At 37.1% G+C, this 25,483-nt stretch overlaps 1 protein-coding gene across 10 annotated transcripts in view; it reads left to right on the forward strand.

Annotated features, from left to right (window-relative positions):
* Positions 1–25,483, forward strand: part of MAST2 (microtubule associated serine/threonine kinase 2) — a 200,525-nt gene that overhangs the window by 81,313 nt on the left and 93,729 nt on the right. For 8 of the 10 annotated variants that reach the window (XM_012776047.3, XM_075997883.1, XM_075997864.1 and 5 more), the window contains one exon: positions 6,477–6,508. In XM_012776047.3, coding sequence (XP_012631501.2) covers positions 6,477–6,508 — 32 coding nt within the window. Of the gene's footprint in view, positions 1–6,476; positions 6,509–23,905; positions 25,432–25,483 lie in introns of those variants that run through there. The other 2 variants (XM_012776042.3, XM_012776045.3) reach the window with 2 other exon arrangements.

A 25,483-nucleotide genomic window follows, 5' to 3' on the forward strand; every position in this document is an offset into this window, starting at 1 on the left:
CATAATTATGAATATGAAATGACTGTTTAGTTTTTAATCCTTAAAAACAAAATCCTCAAGAATCTTCAAGATTTTAAACATTCCATTTCTTCTTGAAAAAAATTTTTTTTTTTCATTTAAAAAGGATGACGGCATACGGATAAAAATGTAATCTAATTGTTTGCTTCTGTTGTTCTATATTTCCTTGTTCTATTCCATGGGAAGTTTGATAAAACTGGGAAGTTTTATCAAACTTCCCATGGAATAGAGGAAAAATTTCAGTTTGTACTCATCAGTGTTTAGTACCACTAAAATATTTTCATCAAGTTAGCAAATCAGTTAGCTTTGAAGGTTAAGTGATTTATCCCATCCTTGTCCCTCCTCTTCTTCACCCTGCTACATACATTCCTTTTCTATGTTGCAGCCACAATAGTCTTTTGCATTTGTTAATTTTTTTTTCATATTCATTCTTTTGTGGCATTTTTCCTTTCCTGAGTGTCCTTTTTCTTATTTAGCTATCAACTTCCTGGACATCCTTATGCAGGTAAGACCTGAGTACCTGATTTTCAAATTTTAGTATCATTGTGGATAACTCCAGCATCTTTGTAGACAAAGATATTCAATCCAGCCTCATATTTTTAGAGTTCCTCTGCTGTGTGGACTCTACTGTATTTTAACAGCACCTTCCTGTAGGTTCCATGTGTTTTGTACATGGAGTTGCTTCACTCTGAAATCTTATAATAATCTAAAGTTACATCTCTTGGTCACCTCTGAGTTAAATTCCTGTATTCTCTTATGTAAACTAGGATCACAAATTGGAGGTCTGTGAATTACTTCCTATAGCTATGTTTTATTTGGTCACCTCTGGAGATTTTTTAAAAAATTGACCATTACAGTCTCTCCCTATCTATCCCCTCTTGTGTTTTATACTTTGCTGCTTCATATATTTACTGTATTTCTTCAATTCTAAGACTCACATCTTTTTAACAGGTTTGAAATTGTTTTGTGTTATTTTTGGCGGTATATTATACTTCAATTGACAGTGCTTATTTTTGTTTGCTTTTAAAAAATTGTCTTACTAGTACCAATTATAATGGTATCTCTTGCAGTTAATAGTTTTTCCGATTTTTTGATGAAGTAGTTTGTTATTGTATTGGCCCTTGAAAGCATTTGAGTTTGTAACATTTATATCTCAATCTAAAGACCTCTACCTTTTTAGTTTTCCTCCTTTCCCTTTTCTAATATCTTGAAGATCTCTGTTCCTTTTGATTTTGTGCTTTGCTTTTAGTGAGTTGGTACCTGTATGATGTGTTTCCTTTCTGTGTCATTTGAGATTATTTTCTTCTCAATTAATTTATTTGAAGTGTATAACATTTATGAATTTTCTGTCGTATAACCACTTTCACATTTTAGGAAAAACCCAGTTCAGGCATAATGTGTAATACAGTTTTTAAAAATGTTCATGAATGTGATCTAATCTTCCTATTTTTCATCTTTAGGTAGTTTTGGTAAGGTTTATATTTTTAGGAGTTTATCTATTTTGACTTATTTATTGATAAAAATTTGTTTATGTTATTTGATTGCTCTGTCTCTCTCTCTTTTTTGAGACAGAGTCTCACTCTGTCACCCTGAGTAGAATGCAGTGGCATCAATCATAGCTTGCTGCAACCTCAAACTCCTGGGCTCAAGCGATCCTCCTGCTTCAGCCTCCTGAGTAGCTGGGACTACAGGGTTGTGCCACCACACCCAGCTAATTGTTTTCTGTTTTTAGTAGAGATGGAGGTCTTGCTTTTGCTCAGGATGGTCTTGAACTCCTGACTTCAAGCAATCCTCCCACCTTGGCTTCCCAGAGTGCTAGGATTATAGGCATGAGCCACTGTGCTGACCCAATTGCTCTCTTTTTGATCTTTGTTGAATCTTTTCATGTATTCTTCTTGAATTATATTTCTTATATTTCTAATATTGGGTATTTAGACTTTCTTTTTTTCATGGTCAGTAGCAGCAGGGTTTTTTTTGTTGTTAGTTTTTCTAGAACCCAATTGTCTCTTTATTTCATCATCATCATTATTATTTTTGTAGAGGCAGGCAAGGTCTCTGTAAAAGTACGGTGTTCACCACAGCACCCTCTCCCTTTATTTCAACCTTACATGTTATTTTGCTGTTGTTATTTTATACAGTCTGTGTTTATTGAGATCTTCATATATTTACCAGTTTTCTTGCTCTATTCCTTTTTGGATCTTAAACTGTCCTTCTGGGACTATTTTTCTTCTTCCTAAAGTACATCATATAGACATCCTGTAGCATAGGTATGTTGCTAGTAAATACTTATGTGTGGTTAAATGTCTTTATCTTTGACCTTGAAAGGTACCTTATCTGAGTATATAATTTTATGTTGGTAGTCATTTCTCTCGCATTTTGTACATGTCATTGAACTCTCTTATTTTCCATCATTACTATTGAGAAATATACTGCCAGTGTAATTGTCATTCTTTTGAAGTTTTATGGATCTTATTCTCTGGCTCCAAAACCCAACCATCTGTCTACTTCTAAAGGAGTAGAAGATTGAGATATGTTTCTTGAAGCCTGTTAATTTCCTTCTCCAGAAGAAGTGCTACTACTGCAGTGAGAAGAGGAATAAATATATGTGTGTGTGTATGAATGAGAATTCAATAGAAAGTGTGAGGGAAACCTAGAGAGTGAGCTACCATAGGCAGCTTTGACCCATAGTAATCTTGGTGCTGGTGACGGTTGGCATAAAGGACAAACACAGCCTTGTGACTCTCAGCTTGCATATTTACTTGTGGGGGTAGTGATTACTGCCTTTGGACACTTGACCTTTGTCTTTTCTTTGGAAATATTTTATGGCTTTAGTCATTGTGAATAATGAGTAATGCATATAGGCAGTAATTCCTCATGGATCTATGTGAATGACACCATGTCATTTTGTAAGTAATACCTTTATAAGTTTGCTTTGTGGACAACTGAAAGGGAGTGAGTGGTTATATAGGATTTAGTATGTATGGCTTTGCAACTTCAGTTTATAGTTCAAGATTTCTTATTTTGTTTAATACAGTCATATATTACTTAAAGCTCTCTGGGAAGTATCATTTTTGGCAGGAAATATCAAAGTGTTCAGTCTGAGGGGTCTAACTGGTAATAAAATTATAGTGATACGGAAAATGGCGGGCGCTGGGATGTGGCCGCTTGCTGCCTCCCCGTTGCTTTGCATCTCCATGGGCCAGCGCTGTGCGTGGCCAGTTGGAGGGCACGCTGCTGGGGCTGGGCAGCGGCAGAGTCGGGCCCCACGTGCTGCAATGCCCCTAGGCCTGTGTGCTGCTGCCTGTTTCCGGCCATGCTCTTTGCGTGATCCTGATTGGGTAATTTTTGAATCCCAGTGTTTTTGATTGGATGTTAAAGCTTGATGTTGATTGGATGTTAAAGCTTGTAGTTGATTGGATGCTTTTTGAGCCCTACCAAGGGTATAACAGCAGGAGAACAAAGCAGAGAGGGGGTAGAAGGGAAGAAGACCAGAAGATGGGAAGAGAGGTGTAACACTAGGTGTGCTGGGCCTGCTATAGAAAAATAAAGGCTGTTCTCCGACTCCGTATACTGCTCTGTTCTTTACCTGATCAAACGAATAAGAGCTGTAATAAGAGCTGTAACGCTAGCTGTACACACTGCCGCAACAATAGAAACTGTTAATATATCCTTGAGTGTTGGGGGTGGAGTGATGGTGGCAGAGTGTTGGAGGAGAAGTTAGTTTTTGGAGACTAATAACCTCATGCATTAGCTGTAGAGCTTTGTTTGCTGCTGGTGGGTCAGATTAGAAAAATGCAATTTCTCATCATTAATGATAACCCAAGGTGTCTAACCTTAAACTTTTAAATATGTTTTTGTATTCTCGCCTTAGGATAACTTTTGTAAGGTAAACAGAGTAGATATTTTTATCTCAGGTGTGCGGGTAAGAAAAATGAGATTTAGAAAGATTTAATGACCGATGAAGATTTTATGAGAAAGTGAATAGCAGAATTATTTATTTTGTTTTATTTTGTTTTGTTTTTGAGACTGTGATGGTATCAGACTCCTGGGCTCAAAATGAGCCTCCTGCCTCAGCCTTCCAGAGTGCTAGGATTATAGGCACATGCCACCACGCCCTGCTCAGAATTGTGTTTAAATATTTTTCTAACTCTGAGCCCTGGGTTCTTTATATCATGTAGAAATATCCTGTTAGTATTATCAAGCTGTCTTTACTGTTCCTCAAACTCATTTGATAATAAGATCTATCATTTATGGAATAAAATACTTTCATATGCATTATTTTATTTCACCTTTACAACCACTGTATCTAAGCCTTTGAGGTAGGTAAGATCCCAGGTCACTCAGTTACATATTATTGAGCCATGACATGAACCTAGTTTTCTGAACTTCAAATTTTGGGCTCTTTCGCACATTTCTTAATTGTATAATGTAAATACTCTGTCATGTAACCTATTCTGAAGGTGATGCCATGGAAATTTGATAGAACAAGCAAATGGTCAAGAAGAGTCAAATATGTTAGAATTACATAGGAATACCATCCCTACATGTATTCTGGGTTTACCCTTGGCTCCTGACCTCCAGATAGACTCATACTTAAGTGTCAATAAGTGGTAGTAAAATACCGTAATGCCTAGAATGATAGTAGTGGTAAATTTGCTACATGGCAAGGGCAAATTTTTGTGCATTCCAGCAGGTTCGTTTGTTACCAGAGCTGAGGAGGTGTTTGTATTGGGCATAATGGTCTTCTTACGACCAGTTAGTAAATGGTATTAAATAAAGGAAAACTTACAAAATGTTGGAGAAGGAGGGTAACTTGGTACCTAATTTTTGGGAAGCAGTTTGGAATATCTGACACTTTATGACTCAGCAGATCCACATCTAAGTGTATATTTCCAAGAACGCTTTGTACATGTGCACTAGGAAATAAGTACAAGAATGTTTATAGGGCATTGTTTTGATGGAGAAGAAAAACATGGAAAGAAAATTAAATTTCTGGCTGTGCGAGGTGGCTCATGCTTGTAATCCAAGCACTCTAGGAGGCCAAGGCAGGAGGATTGCTTGAGTTCAGGAGTTTGAGACCAGCCTGAGCAAGCATCTCTACTAAAAAAAAAAAAAAAAAGATAGAAAAATTAGCTAGGCATCATGTTGCATACCTGTAGTCCCAGCTACTCGGGAGGCTGAGGTAGGAGGATTGCTTGAGCCCAGGAGTTTGAGGCTGTAGCAAGCTGTGATGACACTGCTGCACTCTAGCATGGGCGACCAAGTGAGATTCTGACTCAAAGAAAATTAAATTTCCATTTAGTAGAGAATAGATAAATACATAGACTTGACTACTTTTTTTCTTTTCTTTCTTTTTTTTTTTTTTTGAGACAGAGTCTTGCTTCGTTGCCTAGGCTAGAGTGAGTGCCGTGGCGTCAGCCTAGCTCACAGCAACCTCAAACTCCTGGGCTCAAGCGATCCTTCTGCCTCAGCCTCCCGAGTAGCTGGGACTACAGGCATGCGCCACCATGCCCGGCTAATTTTTTATATATATATATATCAGTTGGCCAATTAATTTCTTTCTATTTATAGTAGAGACGGGGTCTTGCTCTTGCTCAGGCTGGTTTTGAACTCCTGACCTCGAGCAATCCGCCCACCTCGGCCTCCCAGAGAGCTAGGATTACAGGCATGAGCCACCGCGCCCTGCCTAGACTTGACTACTGTCTAAAGATTAATGAACTAAAATGAAATATATATCTCCCAATTTTCATGATGTTGACTCACATCAGCAGATGAATATATATATGAAACCATGTATTTATAATTTAAAACAATACTAATAATTATTTATGAATATATAATAAAATATAAAGATACATATGAAAAAGATAAATAACAAATTAAGAATAGTTGTTAAGTGAGGACCGGTGGGAGGTGGGCCTAGATTCATTTGGAAAGAAGGTTACAGGGGCCCCAATTTTTATTATGACAGTTACTTCTCATGGCAATGGTGTAGGTAGTCATCTCTTTGTTATATTATTTTCTATACTTTTTTTTTTTTTACTTTTTATACTTCCTTGTCTAAAATATTTTCTAATTATCCCCCCTGAAAAAAAAAAATTTCTATTTCATTCATTTTGTATCCCTGCCCCTGATGATGTGAGTCCTTTATGATTCATCAGCACTTAATGGCTGGCCCAGAGAGTGCCTGTAGTCTACACTGGGGAGATGGTTCCATCTAGTGGGAAAAGTGTTGCAAGTATTCTTTGAGACATTCTTTTTAGGAAGGAAGAATAAAAGGTAATAGTTAACCTGACTGATGTTTATTTCACTAAAATTTAAGAAATAAAGAAAAGATTATCATTTAGAAATGCTTAGTCTTTGCTGTTATTAAAATTATTGCTGTAGATCTAGAACATTTAGCCAGACAGGACTCAGATGGATTCTTCTGCCTAACTTGTGTATGTTTTGTTTTTCAGAAAGAGTTGAGCCTTCCAAGAAGAGGCAGTTTGTAAGTAGATGATTATTACCATTATGATAATGATCTCCTGCTTAGGAATCTCTTTGGAACTGTTTTCAATACTACTTGGAAGCCGGGCGAGGTGGCTCACGCCTGTAATCCTAGCACTCTGGGAGGCTGAGGCGGGTGGATTGCTCAAGGTCAGGAGTTCAAAACCAGCCTGAGCGAGACCCCGTCTCTACCATAAAAATAGAAAGAAATTAATTGGCCAACTAATATAAATCAGCCGGGCATGGTGGCTCGTGCCTGTAGTCCCAGCTACTCGGGAGGCTGAGGCAGGAGGATCGCTTGAGCCCAGGAGTTTGAGGTTGCTGTGAGCTAGGCTGACGCCACGGCACTCACTCTAGCCTAGGCAAGAAAGTGAGACTCTGTCTCAAAAAAAAAAAAAAAAAAAAAAAAAAATATTACTTGGAAGAATGCCATTCAAGAATTTTTTTTTTTTTCTGTGCACTCCTATCTGGGCCATGGAAGCCAGTGGACCAGCTGACTTCTCCCACTAGGTCAGACCTTCCCCTCTTCTCTGCACCTCCCCACTCCAAGTCCCTTTCCCTGTCTCAATTTTTGCCTAGCATTTTGGAAAAGCTGCCACCTAAATTTACATCACAATCTTATACTTGTGTTTGGGGATTTACTAAAATTCAGTAAATCCCCAAAACACAAATAAATCTTAGGACTTAAGCTAAGAAGATAAGAATATCCAAATTAAAACTCTTTGCTTCCTGAACGATGCAGCTAAAAAATAAAAAATAAAGACAAAAAAAAAACCTCTTTGCATTTACACTTACCCTGTAATGTGGTGCTAAGGGGAGACTACCTTTTCTGACAAGTTAGGCCAAGTTTGGAGACTAGGTTGAATTGGGCCCAACCTTGTTCTCCCTCCCTCACTGGCTTCAGGGTAAGGGGAGGTTATTAGCTCTTGTCCCTAATAAGAGTATAATTTCTTATATTTTCTTGGACAGCTTTTTCTCTAAGAATTCTTTTCGGGTGCTATTAGAAATTTGGCCAATCAGAATCACCTGGGATGCTTGTTAAAATGCAGAGTATGAACTTCCTGAATTGGAATCTCTGTGTTGGAGCCCAAGAACCTGTGTTTTATATACCTACACCACACCTGCACTTACCCTGATTTACTAGTAAAGCCAAATTTGGGGAACATAGAGCTGTGATAAAACAATGGTTTTGAAACTCTTCATTGAAGAAACATGGGATATAATTAAGGAGGAGGACACAATAGTATTCATATTTATTTATTAAATACTATGTACATATCATATACATTTTTAAAATGTATGAAACATATAATAATTCTTTCTGTTACTTTCTATTTTAGGATTTTGTTTTGTGAAAAGGCTCTAGTGATTAAATTGTCCTCTGAGATTTTTGTGAAGACTTTTTGGCTTGTTTATGAAAGCTTATTGTGGTTTAATATAAAGAGACTTCTTTTTTTTTTTTTTTTTTGAGACAGAATCTCGCTTTGTTGCCCAGGCTAGAGTGAGTGCCGTGGCGTGTCAGCCTAGCTCACAGCAACCTCAAACTCCTGGACTCAAGCGATCCTCCTGCCTCAGCCTCCTGAGTAGCTGGGACTGCAGGCATGCGCCACCATGCCCGGCTAATTTTTTTTCTATATATATTAGTTGGCCAATTAATTTCTTTCTGTTTATAGTAGAGACGGGGTCTTGCTCTTGCTTAGGCTGGTGTCAAACTCCTGACCTCCAGCAATCCGCCCGCCTTGGCCTCCCAGAGTGTTAGGATTACAGGTGTGAGCCACCTCGCCCGGCCTATAAAGAGACTTCTAACTCAAATTATGAGTTAGAAAAGTCCTAAGGTTCCATTTGAGACATGTTATTTAACTAGGTTTGTAAACCTAGACAGATCACTTCATCTCCTTAAACTTCAGTTGCCTTATCTATAAAATGAAGATCATTATACTTTTCCTTCTTATCAAAGCTGTTAGCAGGATCACTTAATATATGTGATAATGCTTCATTATTTACAGTTTAATTTTAAGATGTATTATTTTTAGAATTCTTATATTGGTTTAAATTTGGATAGATTCTATTATTTAAGAGCCATATTTTTTTTTTTACTTTACATTTACTTATGGCATTGGCTCTCATTCCTAGCTTCACAAATGTTCTGAGCTTTCCATAAACCAGGCAAAGGCACCACCAGGACTTAGTGGTATGATACTCCAAGTTGGCACACATAACTGAAAGGGAGTGACTTTTCAGTATCATATTCAGCAAATATTTATACTTGGTCATTTTTCTGCTACTTTTGCCACTCTTTTTTCTTTTGGTTCCCTCTATTTGGAAGCTCTCAGAGATTTGCCTTTTCTTAAACTTAAGTGAAATAAATTAAGGCCTGAAACAGTTAACTTCTTCCAGAAATATATGTCTCCAATGAATGGAGTTGCTGTGAAGAAGGCGAAGGAGAAATATCCTTATTTTTATTTGATACCAGAAGAATATTTTGGTCATTTTAGTGGTATTTAAAGTTAGGCCTACTCTAACTGCCTTAAAAATGTTTAATTAATAAGGATCAGAAATACGCTTTCTCTTTCTTTTTGGTAAAATAACTCATATTTAAACAATTGATCACTCAGTAATACACACTAAAACCTACTGTGTATTGGGCACTGGTCTAAGTTCTGAGGTTATAAGATTCAACTAGATAAATTCTTCTATTTTGGAGAGCTTACACTTAAGCCAGAAGTTCTTCAATATAAACAGTATCTTTTCTTATCTCTAAAATTGAAGGAGTAGAAAAAGTTTTGTTCTGGAAGGAAGTGTAGAAACATGGATACTAATCTAGGCTTTGTCACTAACAAGTTGTGGGTGGCTTTAAACAGAACTACCATTTCTGGCTGGGCAGGGTGGCTCACACCTATTATCCTAGCACTCCATGAGGCTGAGGCAGGAGGATCACTTGAGCTCAGGAGTTTGAAACCAGCCTGAGCAAGAGTGAGACCCTGTCTCTACCAAGAAGAAAAACATCAGCCGGACATTGTGGTGCATGCCTATAGTCCTAGCTACTTGGGAGGTTGAGGCAGGATCACTTGGAGTTGGAGGTTGCAGTGAACTACAAAGACACCACTGCAGTCTACTCAGGGCAACAGAGTGAGACTCTGTCTGAACAATAACAACAACAAAAAAGAACTACCATTTCTGGACCCGAATTGCCATACCTGTAAAATGAGGGGATTGGCTACCTGATCTCTATGCTTAATCATCTCCCCAAATAATTGAAGTTTCATGGTACCTTTTCTACATAGAGCTGGGCAAATCTTTGCATGGAGTATGCAGTAGGAGGCAAAGTACTGCTTAGCATTTGTATAAAGAGGCCAGAAAGGTAAGAACCAGAAAACATATGTGTTTGAATAAGTTTAATTAATATAAAGTTTATAGTAAGTGTAGAGAAACTGATTTTGATAAAATGAGTAACTTCCCATTTGCCCCATTGTTTCTTGTCCTTGTAGCCTAGTTTGGAAAGTTTAAGAAGTTTTTATAATTGTCCTCTAAGTCTTGGTCAGAAAGAGAGGGGTATTGTATTGTAGTTGTGTACCTGTTTGCCTCTTATTCAGAGTGGCTCTCACAAGAGCAGGTGCTATGGCATGCCCGTTCCAGGTATAAAGGCCCATCTCCTTTGCCATACTTCTCATATACTTTTTGGGCACAGAGGAATTTGGAGTTTTCAGCTAGTTTGGTATTCTTGTCCTTGGAGAGTTAGTTTCAGTTTATTCACTGAGCATAATTTTGAAAGTAGCTGAGTGATATAAAATGAATGAAGACAAGTAATTTTAGAGGCTCTTATTATTATGCTGTTCTGTTTTTCCGGGTAATATGGTAGTTATATTAAAATGGACAGGAACTCATAGATTTCTAGACAAAGTGTACATTCTTCCACCCAGTAAGTAATTTCCCCAGTGTCTCCAAATTGGTAAGTGCATATGTAGCATAGAAATGAAGAAGTTGGGCTTGAAAGTCAGGCAGACCTGGGTTTGAGTCTTGGTAGTACCGCTTTCTAGGTGTTGTTTGGTAAATTTAGTTATTGTATTTTGTCTTTTTGCTTCCATTGACTTTTTTATTCACTCAAATCAATTCATCTGTGCATCCATCATACTATATTTATTCTGTTCCAGTTATGTGCAGTTATTCTAGATACTGGAAATAAAGTAGTGAATAAAGCAAAATCTCTGCACTCATGGAGTTTCCATTCTGTTTTAGACAAACAAAAATGTATATATTATAGTATGTCATATTGTACTGAATGCTATGATGAAAAGTAAAGCCAGATAAGAGATAACGAGTATGTATGTTTTTATAGGGTAAAGGTTGAGATTTTAAATTTTAAATTGTATTGTTCAGGAATTAATTTTCTCATTAAGATGAAATTTGAGTAGAGAATAGGAGTGTGGAATGAATGATATTGATGTACATATAGCGACGTAGTCAAATTAGGGAAGACAGCTACTGAATTCTAATATGAGGAATGAGAGCATCATCCTTGCCCATGATAAGGGCTTTGTCAGGGCAAGTTGGATATGAAAGTTCTTTTGGCCTGGCGCGTACCATTTATTTTAGATGCCACTTCCTGAAATTAAATCATTTTCAGTTTTAGAAAGCTATTTCATATCTAAACTTATTTGGGTATTTTAAAACATGCATTTAAAAATCTAGTTTAGAATATCCCTTAAGGGATTTGATAACTTTTTGTTCAAAGTTTACATGTCTGTGGACAAAGATTTTGAAGTTTTAAAGTTATTTTTGTTTACTCAAGCTAGAGGAGTATTGTATTTTGCTTTTTCATAATGGAAATAGCACTGAATGGTTTTTCTTGTCCACCGCTGTGGAGGGGGCCTCTTTTTAGCAATTCTTTTCAGACAGGATTGTTTCTTTTGTCTGTGAATTTCAGCACCAATAACTATGCCCTACATTTGGGAGCTTGGTGTGTAAATCATGTTTGCATCTCTACTTACCCTGAAAGTCAAGTGTTCCTAATACCAACTGCAACGTAAGGTACTTTTTGTCTTTCATGAAATGTCTTGCTTTGTTTCTTAGAGGCTACGAGTAGTCAGTGGAGGTAAAGAATGGACTGTAGGAGTGAAGAGGTAACAGCAGCACCTGTCATGGGGTGAGGTGTGTGTTGGTATCGTGTGCCTTTATTCTTAGAGCCCTGGGGAATAGTTATCTTTTTGCATTGTCAACGTATTCATATGGGAAGTTGACTTGGATACAAGATGCTGGATGAAAGTAAATGTCTGGTATCACAGTACTAGGCAGTGGACAGGGAGGAGTTCCTGGGGCTCAAGGATGTGACGTGTCAACCTCTGCTCCTGTGAAACTGATGCAGTGTCATGTACTTTCCCACTCTGATGCAACTCGATACCTGGACCAGTGCTTCTGGAAAATGTGCTAAAAAGAGATACCACCTGCTACATACACATAGTAAACCCTTTGTGAAGTATCATTGGTATATGATATGGGGCTTTAGTTTTTCTGTGGGACTTGGAAAATTGGAAATTTTGGTACCTTTAAAGACAATGAAATCTAGAGTGATAGCTTTGTTTTACATTTAAGAGTCTGTCTTTTAAAAATTGGTGTTATGTAGCAGATGATCTCACATAGCATAGGTTCTCTATGGGTCTGGTTGGAAGGCAGCACTTGGCAGAGCTTGCTAGGGATGGAGCCATAGTTATCACTAATTTCCTTACAGAAATTTTGTTGTTTGAAAATGGACATGGTTGTTGGTGAGCTGAGAATGTGTGGACACAGAAACTGACATTCCTAAGAGCCCGTTTTTGTTACAGTTAGGTTGATAGTAGCTATTATTATGCCCATTATTCCCACATTTACATCTCTAGACCTTGCAGCTGTCAAGTCACTGTAATTTACTTGGGCATTTCAGACATAATCAACTTTAGCATCTATGAAACTAAAGTCATTTTCTTTCTCAATAACTGGCTCCCCTCTTATTCTTGTAGCTTATTAAATGGTACCACTTCCTCAAGATAGAAAACTTATTCTTGTTGCCTTGCTCTTTCTTACACTTGTAAGTCTTATATATTATTCCTCTCAAATATCTCTTAATTTCCTTCCTTCCTTCCTTCCTTCCTTCCTTCCTTCCTTCCTTCCTTCCTTCCTTCCTTCCTTCCTTCCTTCCTTCCTTCCTTCCTTCCTTCCTTCCTTCCTTCCTTCCTTCCTTCCTCCTCCCTCCCTCCCTCCCTCCCTCCCTCCCTCTCTTTCTTTTCTTTCTTTCTCTCTTTCTTTTCTTTCTCTCTCTTTTCTCTCTTTCCACCCTTGCCCTTGCCCTTCCCCATTCCCTTTCCCTTTCCTTCTTCTGCAACTGGCATGTCCACATAGTGCCAGCCTTTGTAATCTGTTGCCGCTGTTCCTGCTATAACCTAACTGGCCAGCAGTTCTTTGTCTAGGATTGGTCACCCCTAGTCTGTTCATCCATTACGTAACAGCCAGGAAAAGCTTTTTAAAGTGCAGATTTGATTATTAGATGTTTAAACTTCTTAAATGAATTTTTTATTACTCTTAGGATCACACCTGATAATCTGCACAATCTGGCTCCTGTCTTCATTTCCATGTTTTACACAGTATGTTCCCTGTGCCTGGCATGTTCTTTCCCCCGTCTATACCAGTCCAGTTCCTGCTTATCTTTCAAGTCTCAGCTTACATTTTTCTGTCTTACGAAAGGCTTTTCTGACCATGCACATACCTAGACTAAGTTGGGTTTCTCAGAACATACTTTCATTAAACTCTGTACTTTCCTTTATAGCTCTTACATCAATTGTAAATAAAGAATTATTTGTCTGTCTTCTCCCCTTGCATGGTGTGTTAGTCTGCTCAGGCAGCCATAACCAAATACCACAGGCTGAGTGGCTTAAACAACAGAATTGTTTCTCATAGTTCTGGAGGCTAGAAGTCTGAGATCAAGGTGCCAACATGGGCAGTGTCTGGTAAGGGCTTTCTTTCTGGCAGGCAGACAGTGGCCTTCTTGCTGTGTTGCTCATATGGCCTTTCCTTGGTACATGTGCCTATGGGTGGAGGGGTTGATTCTCTGTCGTCATCTTCTAAAGCCACTAGCCCTGCAGGATTAAAGCCCCACCTGTGTGACCTCATTTAACTATAATTACTTCCTAAAGACCCTATTTCCAAATATAGTCAAGTTGGGGGTTAAGGCTTCAACATATGAATTTTTGGGGAGACACAGTTCAGTCCACATTAGATGGTAAGCTCTATGAGGTCCGGACCATGTTGTGTGGTATAGCACTTGATTCCCTGGGCCTAGAATAGAGTTTAACACATAGTAGGCAACCATATGGGCCTGTTCCAAAAGTGGGTATGGTTTGTCACAAATAAAGGTATAAATGTTCTGTAGTTTTAAATAGAGCTAACAAATTGTAAAATAAAATAAATGTGTTGTATCTTCCTACCTCTGGAAATATAGTTTCATAATAACAAATTTAAAATATATGTGTAAAGGTATTGATTTTTTTAAAAGTAGGCACATGTTAACTTATTATTAATAAGGGAACCTGGTGTATATAACAGCCAGTTTAAAGAAGTGAAAGAAGCACAAATCTATATGGAATAAAGGAATGTTGAAATGAATTTACTAATGGTTATAAAATTGAATTTTTTATGGGGAGAAGGGAAATCAGTTGAATCTCCACTATACAGGATTTATTGGCATGTGTGTAGACAAGAATTTTGCATTGGCATCAGTTATCTATTACTTAACAGAGTTGTAAAATAGCTCAAAGGCAATAAAAGACTAGAACCAAATAAACCAGAAGAATATTCCCTAAATAATACATAGTTTTCCATCGGAAGTACTCAGTAATCTCCCCCCTCTCCCCATGTTTTGCTTTTTCCATATTTCCGTATAGTCTCTAAACTTTTCATCTAAAATAATCTCACATTGCTTCTTAGCTTTTTGGCTAAGATCAAGTGTAAAATAATCTCAAACATTTTCAATTATAAAACAAGGTTGGTCTCATTAGGTCTGGCTTGATTATTTGCATAGTATAGCAAGAATGGTAATTTATCACAAGGCCTTCTTAAGTTTACTTTGCAAAGAATCTCAGATTGGACTTAATGGCCTTAGTTATTTGTATTTTGAGGCTACAAAGTCAAGCCTAAGAAACTTTCCATCAGATTTCACCTGTGGTACCTATAATTTTGGGTGAATTCCTCTCTTTTCAAGGTCCCCAGAATATCCTAAGGGCCTGCTAGGAGGTGATCTTTCTTACCATCTGTATGGCTGGACCCTGTAAAGGCAGGTATCAGGCCAGTTTTCTTAGGGGGGGTTGGAAGTATTGTCTCCATATAGTCAACCATAGTTCCTTAAAAGTGCCTTGTTATTCCTCATAAAATGAGCATAATCATTCAAATGTGACATTTCAGGCAAGCCATTGGCTGCACAACCATTTTTTACAATTGTGTTCTGGTAAAGCAGAGAACAGATTCTTATTAAGCCTATACAAATTAACTATTGCCTTAAAAAATAAAGAGACTCAGTAAGACTTTCTCAATTCTGGGTTGGTGAGAAGGTCAGTGGAATCAGATGTGATTTAGAAGTATCTTATTTTATAAGAGCAAAATTTACTAAATTGTTAAGGCTTATAGATAGCTTAAGGAGGAAGAGAATGGATTCTCTTATATATTTAGAAAATGAAAATTAGAACAGTCTTTCAAACAAATAACTACAATCATCCCTCATCTGTTCATTCACTCCTGTGTGGTTCTCATTTCACTGGGTCTTAGGTTAGTAGTCTGCTTCTCGACTAAAAAAAGTTCTGTAAATTCTAACTCAGTCCACTGGAATGATCTGGAAGTTGTCCAGTTTTCCAAGTGATGCCGTTGGAAGCCATGTCCAAGAGTCTATTCTTTGATGTGTCAGTAGTTTTTAAATACTTACTATGGTCCTTTTCCGTGGAGCTCTGAGACAGTCCTTCTTTGTTGAAGATATAGACTCTGGCTTCTAGTTGATTGCAGAGCCTTCAGACAAGTGTTAGAATAAAATTGAGTCTGTTTGTAGATGACAGGGGCTTAAAATGCCTGTGGTTAATTTATTACTAATAATTTTTAAATATGAAAATCCTGTTAAAAATTTATATAATAAGAGTAAAGCAACTAACAAGAGAATTAAGTTGTTTCTGAGGCATGCAAAATTAGAATAATAAAGCCAGTCCAAAAAGCTTTAGCAAAATGTCTCTAAGAGTTTTTTCAAAGAAGACCATGAATGTTATATCTGATTTATAAAATGTGGGTGAACATCATTTTTACAGGAGAAAAAAATCTTGATGTATAGCATATAATAATCTAGTGGTATGTTACACATACCAAGAACATACTAAGAATATATATACTCAGTGTGTCTGGAGTAAGTCTTAGACATCTGTATTTTTCTAAAACTCCACTGACCCAGAAGAAACTAGATTCAAATTTTTATAATAAGATTGTTACTAAATATTTTAGATAATAACTGAAATTAAGGCCGAAAACACTAAACTATTGTCCTTAAATCTGCAAAGCACTGTCAGGACTTATAAACAGAAACATACTATAGATAATGAGGGCATTGACAAATGTCTCAGAACCTCCCATCAACCATACAATTTCCAGAATATTTATATTAACAGCATATTATAACAGTATATTAACAGTACAAATTTTTTCTTCTTCTTCTTTTTTTTTTTTGCTCAAGAAACTGAAATCTAGATTAACAGTACAAATTTAACCTAAGGAAGGCTGAGCGTCTCTTCTGATTAGACAACTATTCCCATGAAATTCATTAATAACAAAATATCAAGTACACCTAGTTATTTTAGCACCTCTCTAAAAAAATGAAAACATATTTTTGTGTTTTTTCCAGGGATGCTCTGGGATATCTCAGAGATAGTTTTAGATGTTAAAAATATATTGAAAATCAATCAAAGAATGGATTAATAAAATGTGGTATATGTACACCATGGAGTACTATTCAGCTCTAAGAAACAATGGTGATATAGCACACCTTATATTTTCCTGGTTAGAGCTGGAACCCATACTACTAAGTGAAGTATCCCAAGAATGGAAAAACAAGCACCAGATATATTCTCCAGCAAACTGGTATTAACTGAGTAGCACCTAAGTGGACACATAGGTGCTACAGTAATAGGGTATTGGGCAGGTGGGAGGGGGGAGGGGGGCGGGTATATACATACATAGTGAGTGAGATGTGCACCATCTGGGGGATGGTCATGATGGAGACTCAGACTTTTGGGGGGAGGGGGGGAAATGGGCATTTATTGAAACCTTAAAATCTGTACCCCCATAATATGCCAAAATAAAAAAAAATAATTAAAAAAAATATATTGAAAGTTTTATTTTATTATAATCTATATTTAGGATCTGATTTGGGGAAGGCAGACCTTCAAAGAGTTGTTAATGGAAACACTTAAGATTATAGGATTGTTGGTGCTTGAGAAGTAGTACCTGGTTACTTATTTAATGAAAATGATGATAAAACATTAAAAAATAAACATAGAATGTAACACAATTTTCAATAACCATAGCTTTTCATGAGGAACTGTACATTTTTTGTCTTCTTAAATAACTAAGGACATAATAAATCAGCATAAAGCACAGAAAACATTTCCAGCAAGACACAAAATATTTGCTGTCTAGGCATATTACACAGAGAAAAGAATAACCTTTAATATTGTAGCTGAAGGCAGCAAACAGTAAACCAAGGAGATTGACTTGCCAAAATTGAGCAGACTTTGCTAAGATTTTAACCAGTTCATAGATTTTCAGACTGGGGTATTGTAAATTACGTCAAACATAATTCACATTCCACATTTTGTCCTTCATTAGTCTTTGTATTTTGAAACAAACTTATGCTTTACTGGAGGACAGGTCTTAGGGGGTCTTCAAGATCAGAATTAATTTTATAATAATACTAAGAAGGTGTTATTAACGTGCAATGCATTTTTAAATACTATCTTCAAATGAAGATAGTATTCAATAAACATTTTTTTTAATGTCTCAGTTTAAATTTCTTTTCTTTTTCTTTTTTCTTTTTTTTTTTTTTTTGGTGGGGAGACAGGGTCTCGCTCTGTTGCCCAGGCTAGAGTGCAGTGGCGTCATCATAGCTCATGGAACCCTCAAACTCCTGGGCTCAAGTGATCCTCCTGCCTCAGCCTACCAAGTAGCTAGGACTACAGGTGTGCACCACCATGCCCAGCTAATTTTTTTAATTTTTTGTAGTAACAGGTTCTTGCTATGTTGCTCAGGCTGCTCTTGAACTCCTAGTCTGAAGTGATCCTCCTGCCTTGGCCTCTCAAAGTGCTGGGATTACAGGCGTGAGCCACTGTGCCTGAGCTTGGTTTCTGTTTCTAATTCAGTGATCATTGATAGTTATGGCCTGTAGGAATAAACTGTTTGGGGTCCTCAAAAAGTTTTGTTTGATGAATTTTGACACATACATATACCTCCCATGTAACTATCACCAGAATTTTACGTAGAATATTTTTATTATCCCCAAATATTCCTTGTGTAGTTTTGCAGTCAATCCCATCTTCTACCTCTTGACTCCATGCTTTTTTGGCACCATAGATTAGTTTTGCCTTTGGTAAAATTTCATATAAATGAAAATCATGGAGTATCTATCTATTCTTTTGTATCTGACTCCTTCAATGTTTTAGTACTCCTGTCCTTTTAATGCTTAGTATTTCCTTTTGTGATTATACTGCTATGTGTTTGATGGACATTTGAGTTGTTTCCAGTTTGGGGATATTATGAATAAAGCTACTATGCTTGTTCATATGTAAGTTTTTAATGGGAATATGTTTTCATTTTCTTAGGTATATACCTGGGATTGGTCAGACCATAAAATCAGTGTCTCAGTCATTGCTGCCACCAGTGGGAGTAACTTAGTCATAAACAAATGTCAAACAAAACCCAGTTATACAGACGAAAATTAAAATTAGAAAAGTGGAGATTCAGTAAACTGCAGATTTATTTCTGTGAGCCAACTTCAGATTGCCCCTTCAGATTTACTTATGGCAGCCAAGAACTGATGTGCCTGGGCAGCCCACCTGAGTTGTACGTCTCTGATGTGACTCTGTCAGGTGAATCCATGGGGTGTTTTGGTGGAAGACTTCCAAAACTGTTTAACAGGCAATTAAAAAAAGTCATAGTTCTCATCCAAATGTAAAATGAAAACATTTAAAGATTAAAGAAAAAAAATTCATTTATGATGGAATGAGGCAGATGTTACAACTAGTTTCATTATCAATTTTTATATGATTGAAAATCGGCAAAATAGCAAAGATGACAGTTGAATTAATACTGCACATATGTAGGTGTTCATCTGCTTGAGTGAGCAATAAAGACAAATTTATAAATAATTAAGATGTACTTTTTTGGCTTTATTTCAGCAAAATCACTACATTATAATCAAAGTTTTGTTTAAAATTATGTTTTTTTGACATGATGCCAAATGAAACAGACTCGTTGAGTTATTTTATTTCTTAAATTTAAAAAAAATTAATTTCTATGTAAAGGACGTTTGCTCTGCTGTGGCAGTAGAAATTGGAATTGGCCAAAAATATTCTTAAAGCAGTATACAGATTTAAAAATGAACCATGAAGCTGGGCGCAGTGGCTCACGCCTATAATCCTAGCACTTTGGGAGGCCGGGGAGGGAGGATCACTTGAATTCAGGAGTTCAAGACCAGCCTGAGCAAGAGCGAGACCCCATCTCTACTATATATAGAAAGAAATTAGCCAAACAACTAAAAATAGAAAAAATTAGCCCGACATGGTGGTGCATACGTGTAGTCCCAGCTACTTCAGGAGGCTGAAGGCAGGAGGATCGCTTGAGCCGGGGAGTTTGAGGTTGCTGTGAGCTAGGCTAACGCCATGGCACTGTTTTGTTTGAGGTAATTTGTTATACAATAGAAAACTAATACCTAATGCAAACCTACTTTTTCCATTTTCTTGCTTTAATTTCCTTATATTTTATTGCACTGTCACTTTTTAATACTATCTAGTGTATGGAAATTCTTTTGACTAAAATACTTTTAATCTTTTAAAAAGTAAAAGAGCCAAACTTAGATTTCATACCACCCCTACCCCATCAAATGGTAAATGATAAGTGTATGTTTAAGTTTGTAAAAGACTGCCACATAATTTTCCAAAATGGTTATACCATTTTATATAGTCCCACCAGTGATGTTGAGAGTTCTATCTGGCCCATATCAATACCAATGCTTATTATGGACAGACTTATACATTTGAGCCATTTTAGTGGGTATATACTGGTATCTCATTGTTGTTTTTACTTGGATTTCCCAGATGAATAATTATGTTGAGTATGTTTTCCATGCCCTTTTTGGCCATTTGTATATCTTGTTTTGTGAAATGTATGTTTAGATCTTTTTCTTATTTTGGAAAAATGAGTTGTTTGATTTTTTTTTTTTAATTATTGAGTTGTTTTTGTATTCCAGATACAGATCTTTTGTCAGATATATACAGTCATGTACTGCATAACAATGTTTCAGTCAATGACAGACTACATATACAATGGTGATCCATCCCATAAGATTATAAAGGACCTGAAAAATTCACCTAGTGACATTTTGATGATCCTGACCCTGTGTAGTCCTACGTGTGTGTGTCTTAGTTTTTAACAAAAAAAGTTTAAAAAGTAAAAAATAATTTTAAAAATTTAAAAACAAACAGCTATAGAATAAGGATATAAAGACAAAAACCCTTCTTTCTGGGTTTTGCATTCTTGCACTACCTGTTTCCCAGTGCCTGAAAACCGTTGCCTCATACATTTTGTCTTGTCTTATGGTGGTTTGTAGTAGAATGGCTAGTTCTATTTCAATAATGTCATAATTACAGGTTTGCCAGTCTTTTAGGTCCGTGCCTAAAACTGAAAGTTTTTTTTTTTTTAGTTCTCTCTTAAGTCAAAACCTGTATTTTTTTTTTTTTACAAAAAATGTAAAGTTAATGAAATGCTTATTTATTTTTACTTCCTCATTTTCTGCTTCAGATAATTCAATATTACATAAAGTTTGTTGTTTAACATGACTTTTGTCCCTGTTATAATCTATAGAGCTGTGTAATATTTACCCTTTTTAAAAAGTTAGATATTTCTTTCAATTTATTACCAGTTAAATTAATAATTTCATTTAAGTCTTTAACCTAGCCAGTGACCATTTATCATTTTTATCCATCTTATTTGTGTAGTCATTTTAATGCCAATTTATAAAATCATTTATATTAAAGCTAAAAATTTTTCATTGTTTTCTATGATTATTTTATTGTTAAACCACTGGGGAGGAAATCTTTGGCTAAAAACTGGAGAGAGACTATTATTTTTTTAAGACCAGCATTTTGTCATTTACTTGTCTTTTTTTAATACTGTGGTTTATTTTCTGTTTATTCAGTCTTTTCTTCAGTGCTAATACTTGTATTTGTGCTTTTTTGTATGCAATTAAAATTTGTTCACTCTCATTGTTAGCAGTTTTTTTTCAGATGTAGGTAAGACCACCTTATTTGTTGATTTTCTCTTTTTTCTCTTCTAAACTTTATTTTTCTGTCTGTTGTGATCACAACTTGTACTTGTTTTCACTGATCTCTAGGATTTAAGAATAAGATGTTCTATTCAGATAGTACCAAGTTTGAATATATTTTCATAAAATATATAAAGTATAAAAAATTAAAATTTTTCATGCTTTTAAAGTTATTTTTAAGTATTTAAAATTATTTAAAATGGCTGAATTAAAAATTTTTGATTTATAAATACTACTCATTTTTATAAATATAAATTGTAATTTTAGCATTAACTATTCAACTGTTTATCAGTGTAAAAAAATTGGCCTCCTGTCTTACATGTGTTATATATCTAGGCCTGCACATGAATGCATTTTCTAATAATATGAATTCCTTAATTCTGCAAAATGTTCCTCATGTGCTGCTGTTACGAATACTGAGCTAAATTATGAAGTATCTTTAGACCTATGAATTGGAATAGAAAGAAATCAAGCAAATGGATGTTTGACTCTACTAGAAGACAATACCTTCTTAAGCAAGAAAGCTATTACATGTTGTATGAAAGGAAGGATTTAACACTTAATTTGACTTTTCACTTCTAAGACCCTGTGCTGCTCCAATACATATTCTTAGGCAGAATTCTCTCTGAAGTTTGTGATTTCATAATCTGTAGATGGCATTCTGACACAGTTGCCTTTTTCTTTTTTTAAGGACATAGGAAGAAAGATATGGGCAGGTGTTGTCCTGAGGTCTGAACAGTGTAAGTGTACGGTCCCCAACCCGCTGGCCACGGACCGATACCGGCCGTACAGGAACTGGCTGCACTGCAAGAGGCCAGTGGCTCCCCAATGCTCGCGTCACCAACTGAGCCCGCTCTGGGCAGGTCTGTCCTGCTCTGGTTAGATCAGTGGGGGCATCAGACCCTCACAGGAGCGCGAACCCCACTGCCAAACTGTGCATGGGAGGGAGCCCGGTTGCACGCTGCCCTTGAGAATCCTAGGGCTGATGATCGGAGGTGGAGCCCAGACGGTGACGTGTGCCCCACTTCCCCCACCCACGTCTATGGTAGAAGAACTGTCTTCCACGAAACCGGTGCCTGGTGTCATGGTGTCAGAAAGGTTGGGGACCTCTGGTGTAAATGGTGTAAATCACACAACTGGATTTCTAGGGTTCTACTTTGCCAGTGTAGAATGCCAGATCTCGTAACTGAGGCAACCTCATTTCTTTAATGGATTTGTTCTTTGTGTTTGTGTTATTTTGGGAGATCTCTAAAGTGAGAAGCCCATAGATGCAGAGACCTTTCTTTCCTGGCTCAAAGTGTGGTAATATAGACAGTAAATAGTTGTATGAATGAGTAAGAAAAAGTGGATGTTTCATTGGCCATACTGCAAATTGTTTAGCCCTGTTACCAGTCCCAGGAAAATATTAGGCCTTCCTAGTGCTGGCAAAGCTACAGGAATATTAGCACAGTGGATTCTAATGCCAATAAGTTTAAAGAAAATACTCTGTGTGGGAATGTGTTAAACCCTGGAAGTAAAAGTAATATCTTCTTTTGTTAGATAAAAGACATAAGATATGACTCTATTCTCTAAAAATCAAACATATTTCCTGACATTAGCATTATTTAAGGAGCTCCTTGCTGTTCCTTCTCCCCCAATTTATTCTTGCAGAGCAGGCTAGAGAGAAATCCATTTGCTATTGTCAGAATCTTTTACAGAAAGATATATAGCACAGAGGTTCATAACATTGTAGGGATTGACTGCTTCAGTTCACCAGCTTGGCTGAAGATAGGAATACTTCTGGCCTATATAATTCATATGTGGGTAACCAGGCAAAAACATATTAAGTAAAGGCTACTTTCCCACTTATCACTGGTAGATCTTAACCTCTTCTGTGTCCCTTTTTTTTTTTTAATAATGGGAATAATAATAGCACATATATCATGGTGATGATGAGGACTACATGAGTAATACCTATAAAATAGTTAAAATAGAACCTAGTATATAATAAGCACTTAATATATATTTGTTGCTATTAGGTCATTATTATTATTATTACTATTCAGTAGCCTGGTCTTGGGTATTAGAGAATTGGAAGATATTGATTAGAAACCTTTAGGGCTCAGCCACAATTATAAGCCTCAGCTGGAGGTGGGAATAGACCAAGGCTGGAGCTTTTCTAGCTGACCCTGATATCATCACGAGGCTTTCCAAAGTGGTACCCAGTACTTGTAGAGAGGTGTTAGATTCCTGAGAGAGTGTTCAGTTATCTTTAGGATTCATAGAGAACAGGGGATTCTGAAATTACAGCGAGCTGTGAGGGCTGAGTAATTGGGCTAAATACATGGAAAGGAAAAGTGAGTGCCTATAGCTACTAGGTGGGTTGAGTTTGCTTGAGTGGTTAGAACAGTGGCTTTCAAACTTTTTAGACTTTGACCTTAATAACAAGATGATCTTACATCATGACCCATTGTATGTAATAAAAATACATATTTCTGGCCGGGCGCGGTGGCTCACGCCTGTAGTCCTAGCTTTCTGGGAGGCCGAGGCGGGCGGATTGCTCGAGGTCAGGAGTTCGAAACCAGCCTGAGCAAGAGCGAGACCCCGTCTCTACTATAAATGGAAAGAAATTAATTGGCCAACTAAAAATATATACAAAAAATTAGCCGGGCATGATGGCGCATGCCTGTAGTCCCAGCTACTCGGGAGGCTGAGGCAGGAGGATTGCTTGAGCCCAGGAGTTTGAGGTTGCTGTGAGCTAGGCTGACGCCATGGCACTCACTCTAGCTTGGGCAACAAAGCAAGACTCTGTCTCAAAATAAATAAATAAATAAATAAAAAATAAAAATACATATTTGTATGTATTTCAGTAATAGATGTCACAAACACGAAAATTTAATAAACTAGTGCTTAGCTATACTATGTGAAGCACTCTGATATTTTTTCTATTTCACTGTATTTCTCTTTTTAAAAAATGTTGATTCTGACTTCCTAAATTGATGTCATGACTTTCTAAAGAGCTGTGACCTGCCTTGGAAAAGCCCTGGTTGGAGTGTGAGTATGAACTAATCCTTTGACTGTTAACCTAGAAAAACAGTTTGACATACGTTGTCATCTAGATGAATGAGAAGAGCCCATCAGAGTTGGCAGGTGTTCTGAAGCAGGGGACAAGACTTTTGCTTCCTCTTTGGCTTCCTTAGCTGCCAGTGGTTAGCTCCACAGTTTACTTGATCACTTGACTTTCTTCAGGCCAGGCTGCTTTTCTCAGATGGTTCTATGTTTGTTGAGACTTATCTCCTCCTTTAGACTGGGAGATTGCTCCTGGAGGGTAAGACAGCTAACACTTTTATGGTGCTTTATACCTTGATTATCTTCATTTTACAAGTGGGGAAACCAAAGCATACAGATGTTAAATACTTTAACCTTCAATAGAGTTCTTCTGCAGCTTACCTTAAAGTCTTATACACAGTCTGTCATATAAATGATTTTATTAATGTTTTGGGGATGGAATTGAACTAGTTTGGAGGCTTATTTTCTTAACTTTTCTTACCAAAAGTTATTCAAATGATTAGCGAGTAATAGAAATTGAATAAAAAATGGTGCTGAACTTTGTAGGAATACAGAGTTTGTTTAAATTCGTCAAACTCAGAATTTGAATAATGGCTATGCTTTGAGCCCTAACATTAAAGCCCCATCATCCCCTACCAGGCCTGGGTTTGAGAATGAATAATTTTGGAGAAATGCCCACGTATTCTTAGCTCATTAACTTACCAATTTGGTATCCTTAATATGCTTTCTTCCAATCCCTTGCCCACTGCAACAGCTGTTTAGCCTGGCCCATGGCTCCAGGGTTAATAGTATTTCTGACACAGTGTGAGTTTTCAAGTTGGTATGTACAGTTTCTGCCAGAGTCTTTACTGCTGCCAGGCCTCAGTGTTGGAGGTTGCAGCTGATTTGTGGGGGAGGGAGTTTGTTGCTTCTCACTAGGGGAACAAGGTGCTCTCTGTGGCTCTCATTCGTTGCAGGCTGAGTGTGAATGATGTCAGGCAGATCAGAGGACAGCTGGTTCATTTGGGATCTGGAACTCGTCACTCTGGCTCTCTGCTGTCTCCTGGGCTCTTAGGTCTTTTTTGGGGGAAGAGGGTGGTTCTGAATATCATGTTTTGGAGAAAAGTACTTTAATTTTTCCTGTAAGTTTGGGAAGCCTTTGTAAATTTCCTTTGGCTGACAAACTACATACCCCTTGTGTGAGAGAACTTCCTGCCAAGACTCCAGTGTGAGGGTAAAACTCGAGTAGCCAGGACTATGATCAAACGGAGGAGAGAGAGACTGGGAGCACCATGCCTGCGGATTCAGTAAGGAGGCTGGGGTCTCTGACTGCATACTGGCACATGTCAGGAAAAGAAC

This window comes from Microcebus murinus, chromosome 2 (assembly GCF_040939455.1).
Source record: "Microcebus murinus isolate Inina chromosome 2, M.murinus_Inina_mat1.0, whole genome shotgun sequence".
NCBI classification, from domain to species: Eukaryota; Metazoa; Chordata; class Mammalia; order Primates; family Cheirogaleidae; genus Microcebus; species Microcebus murinus.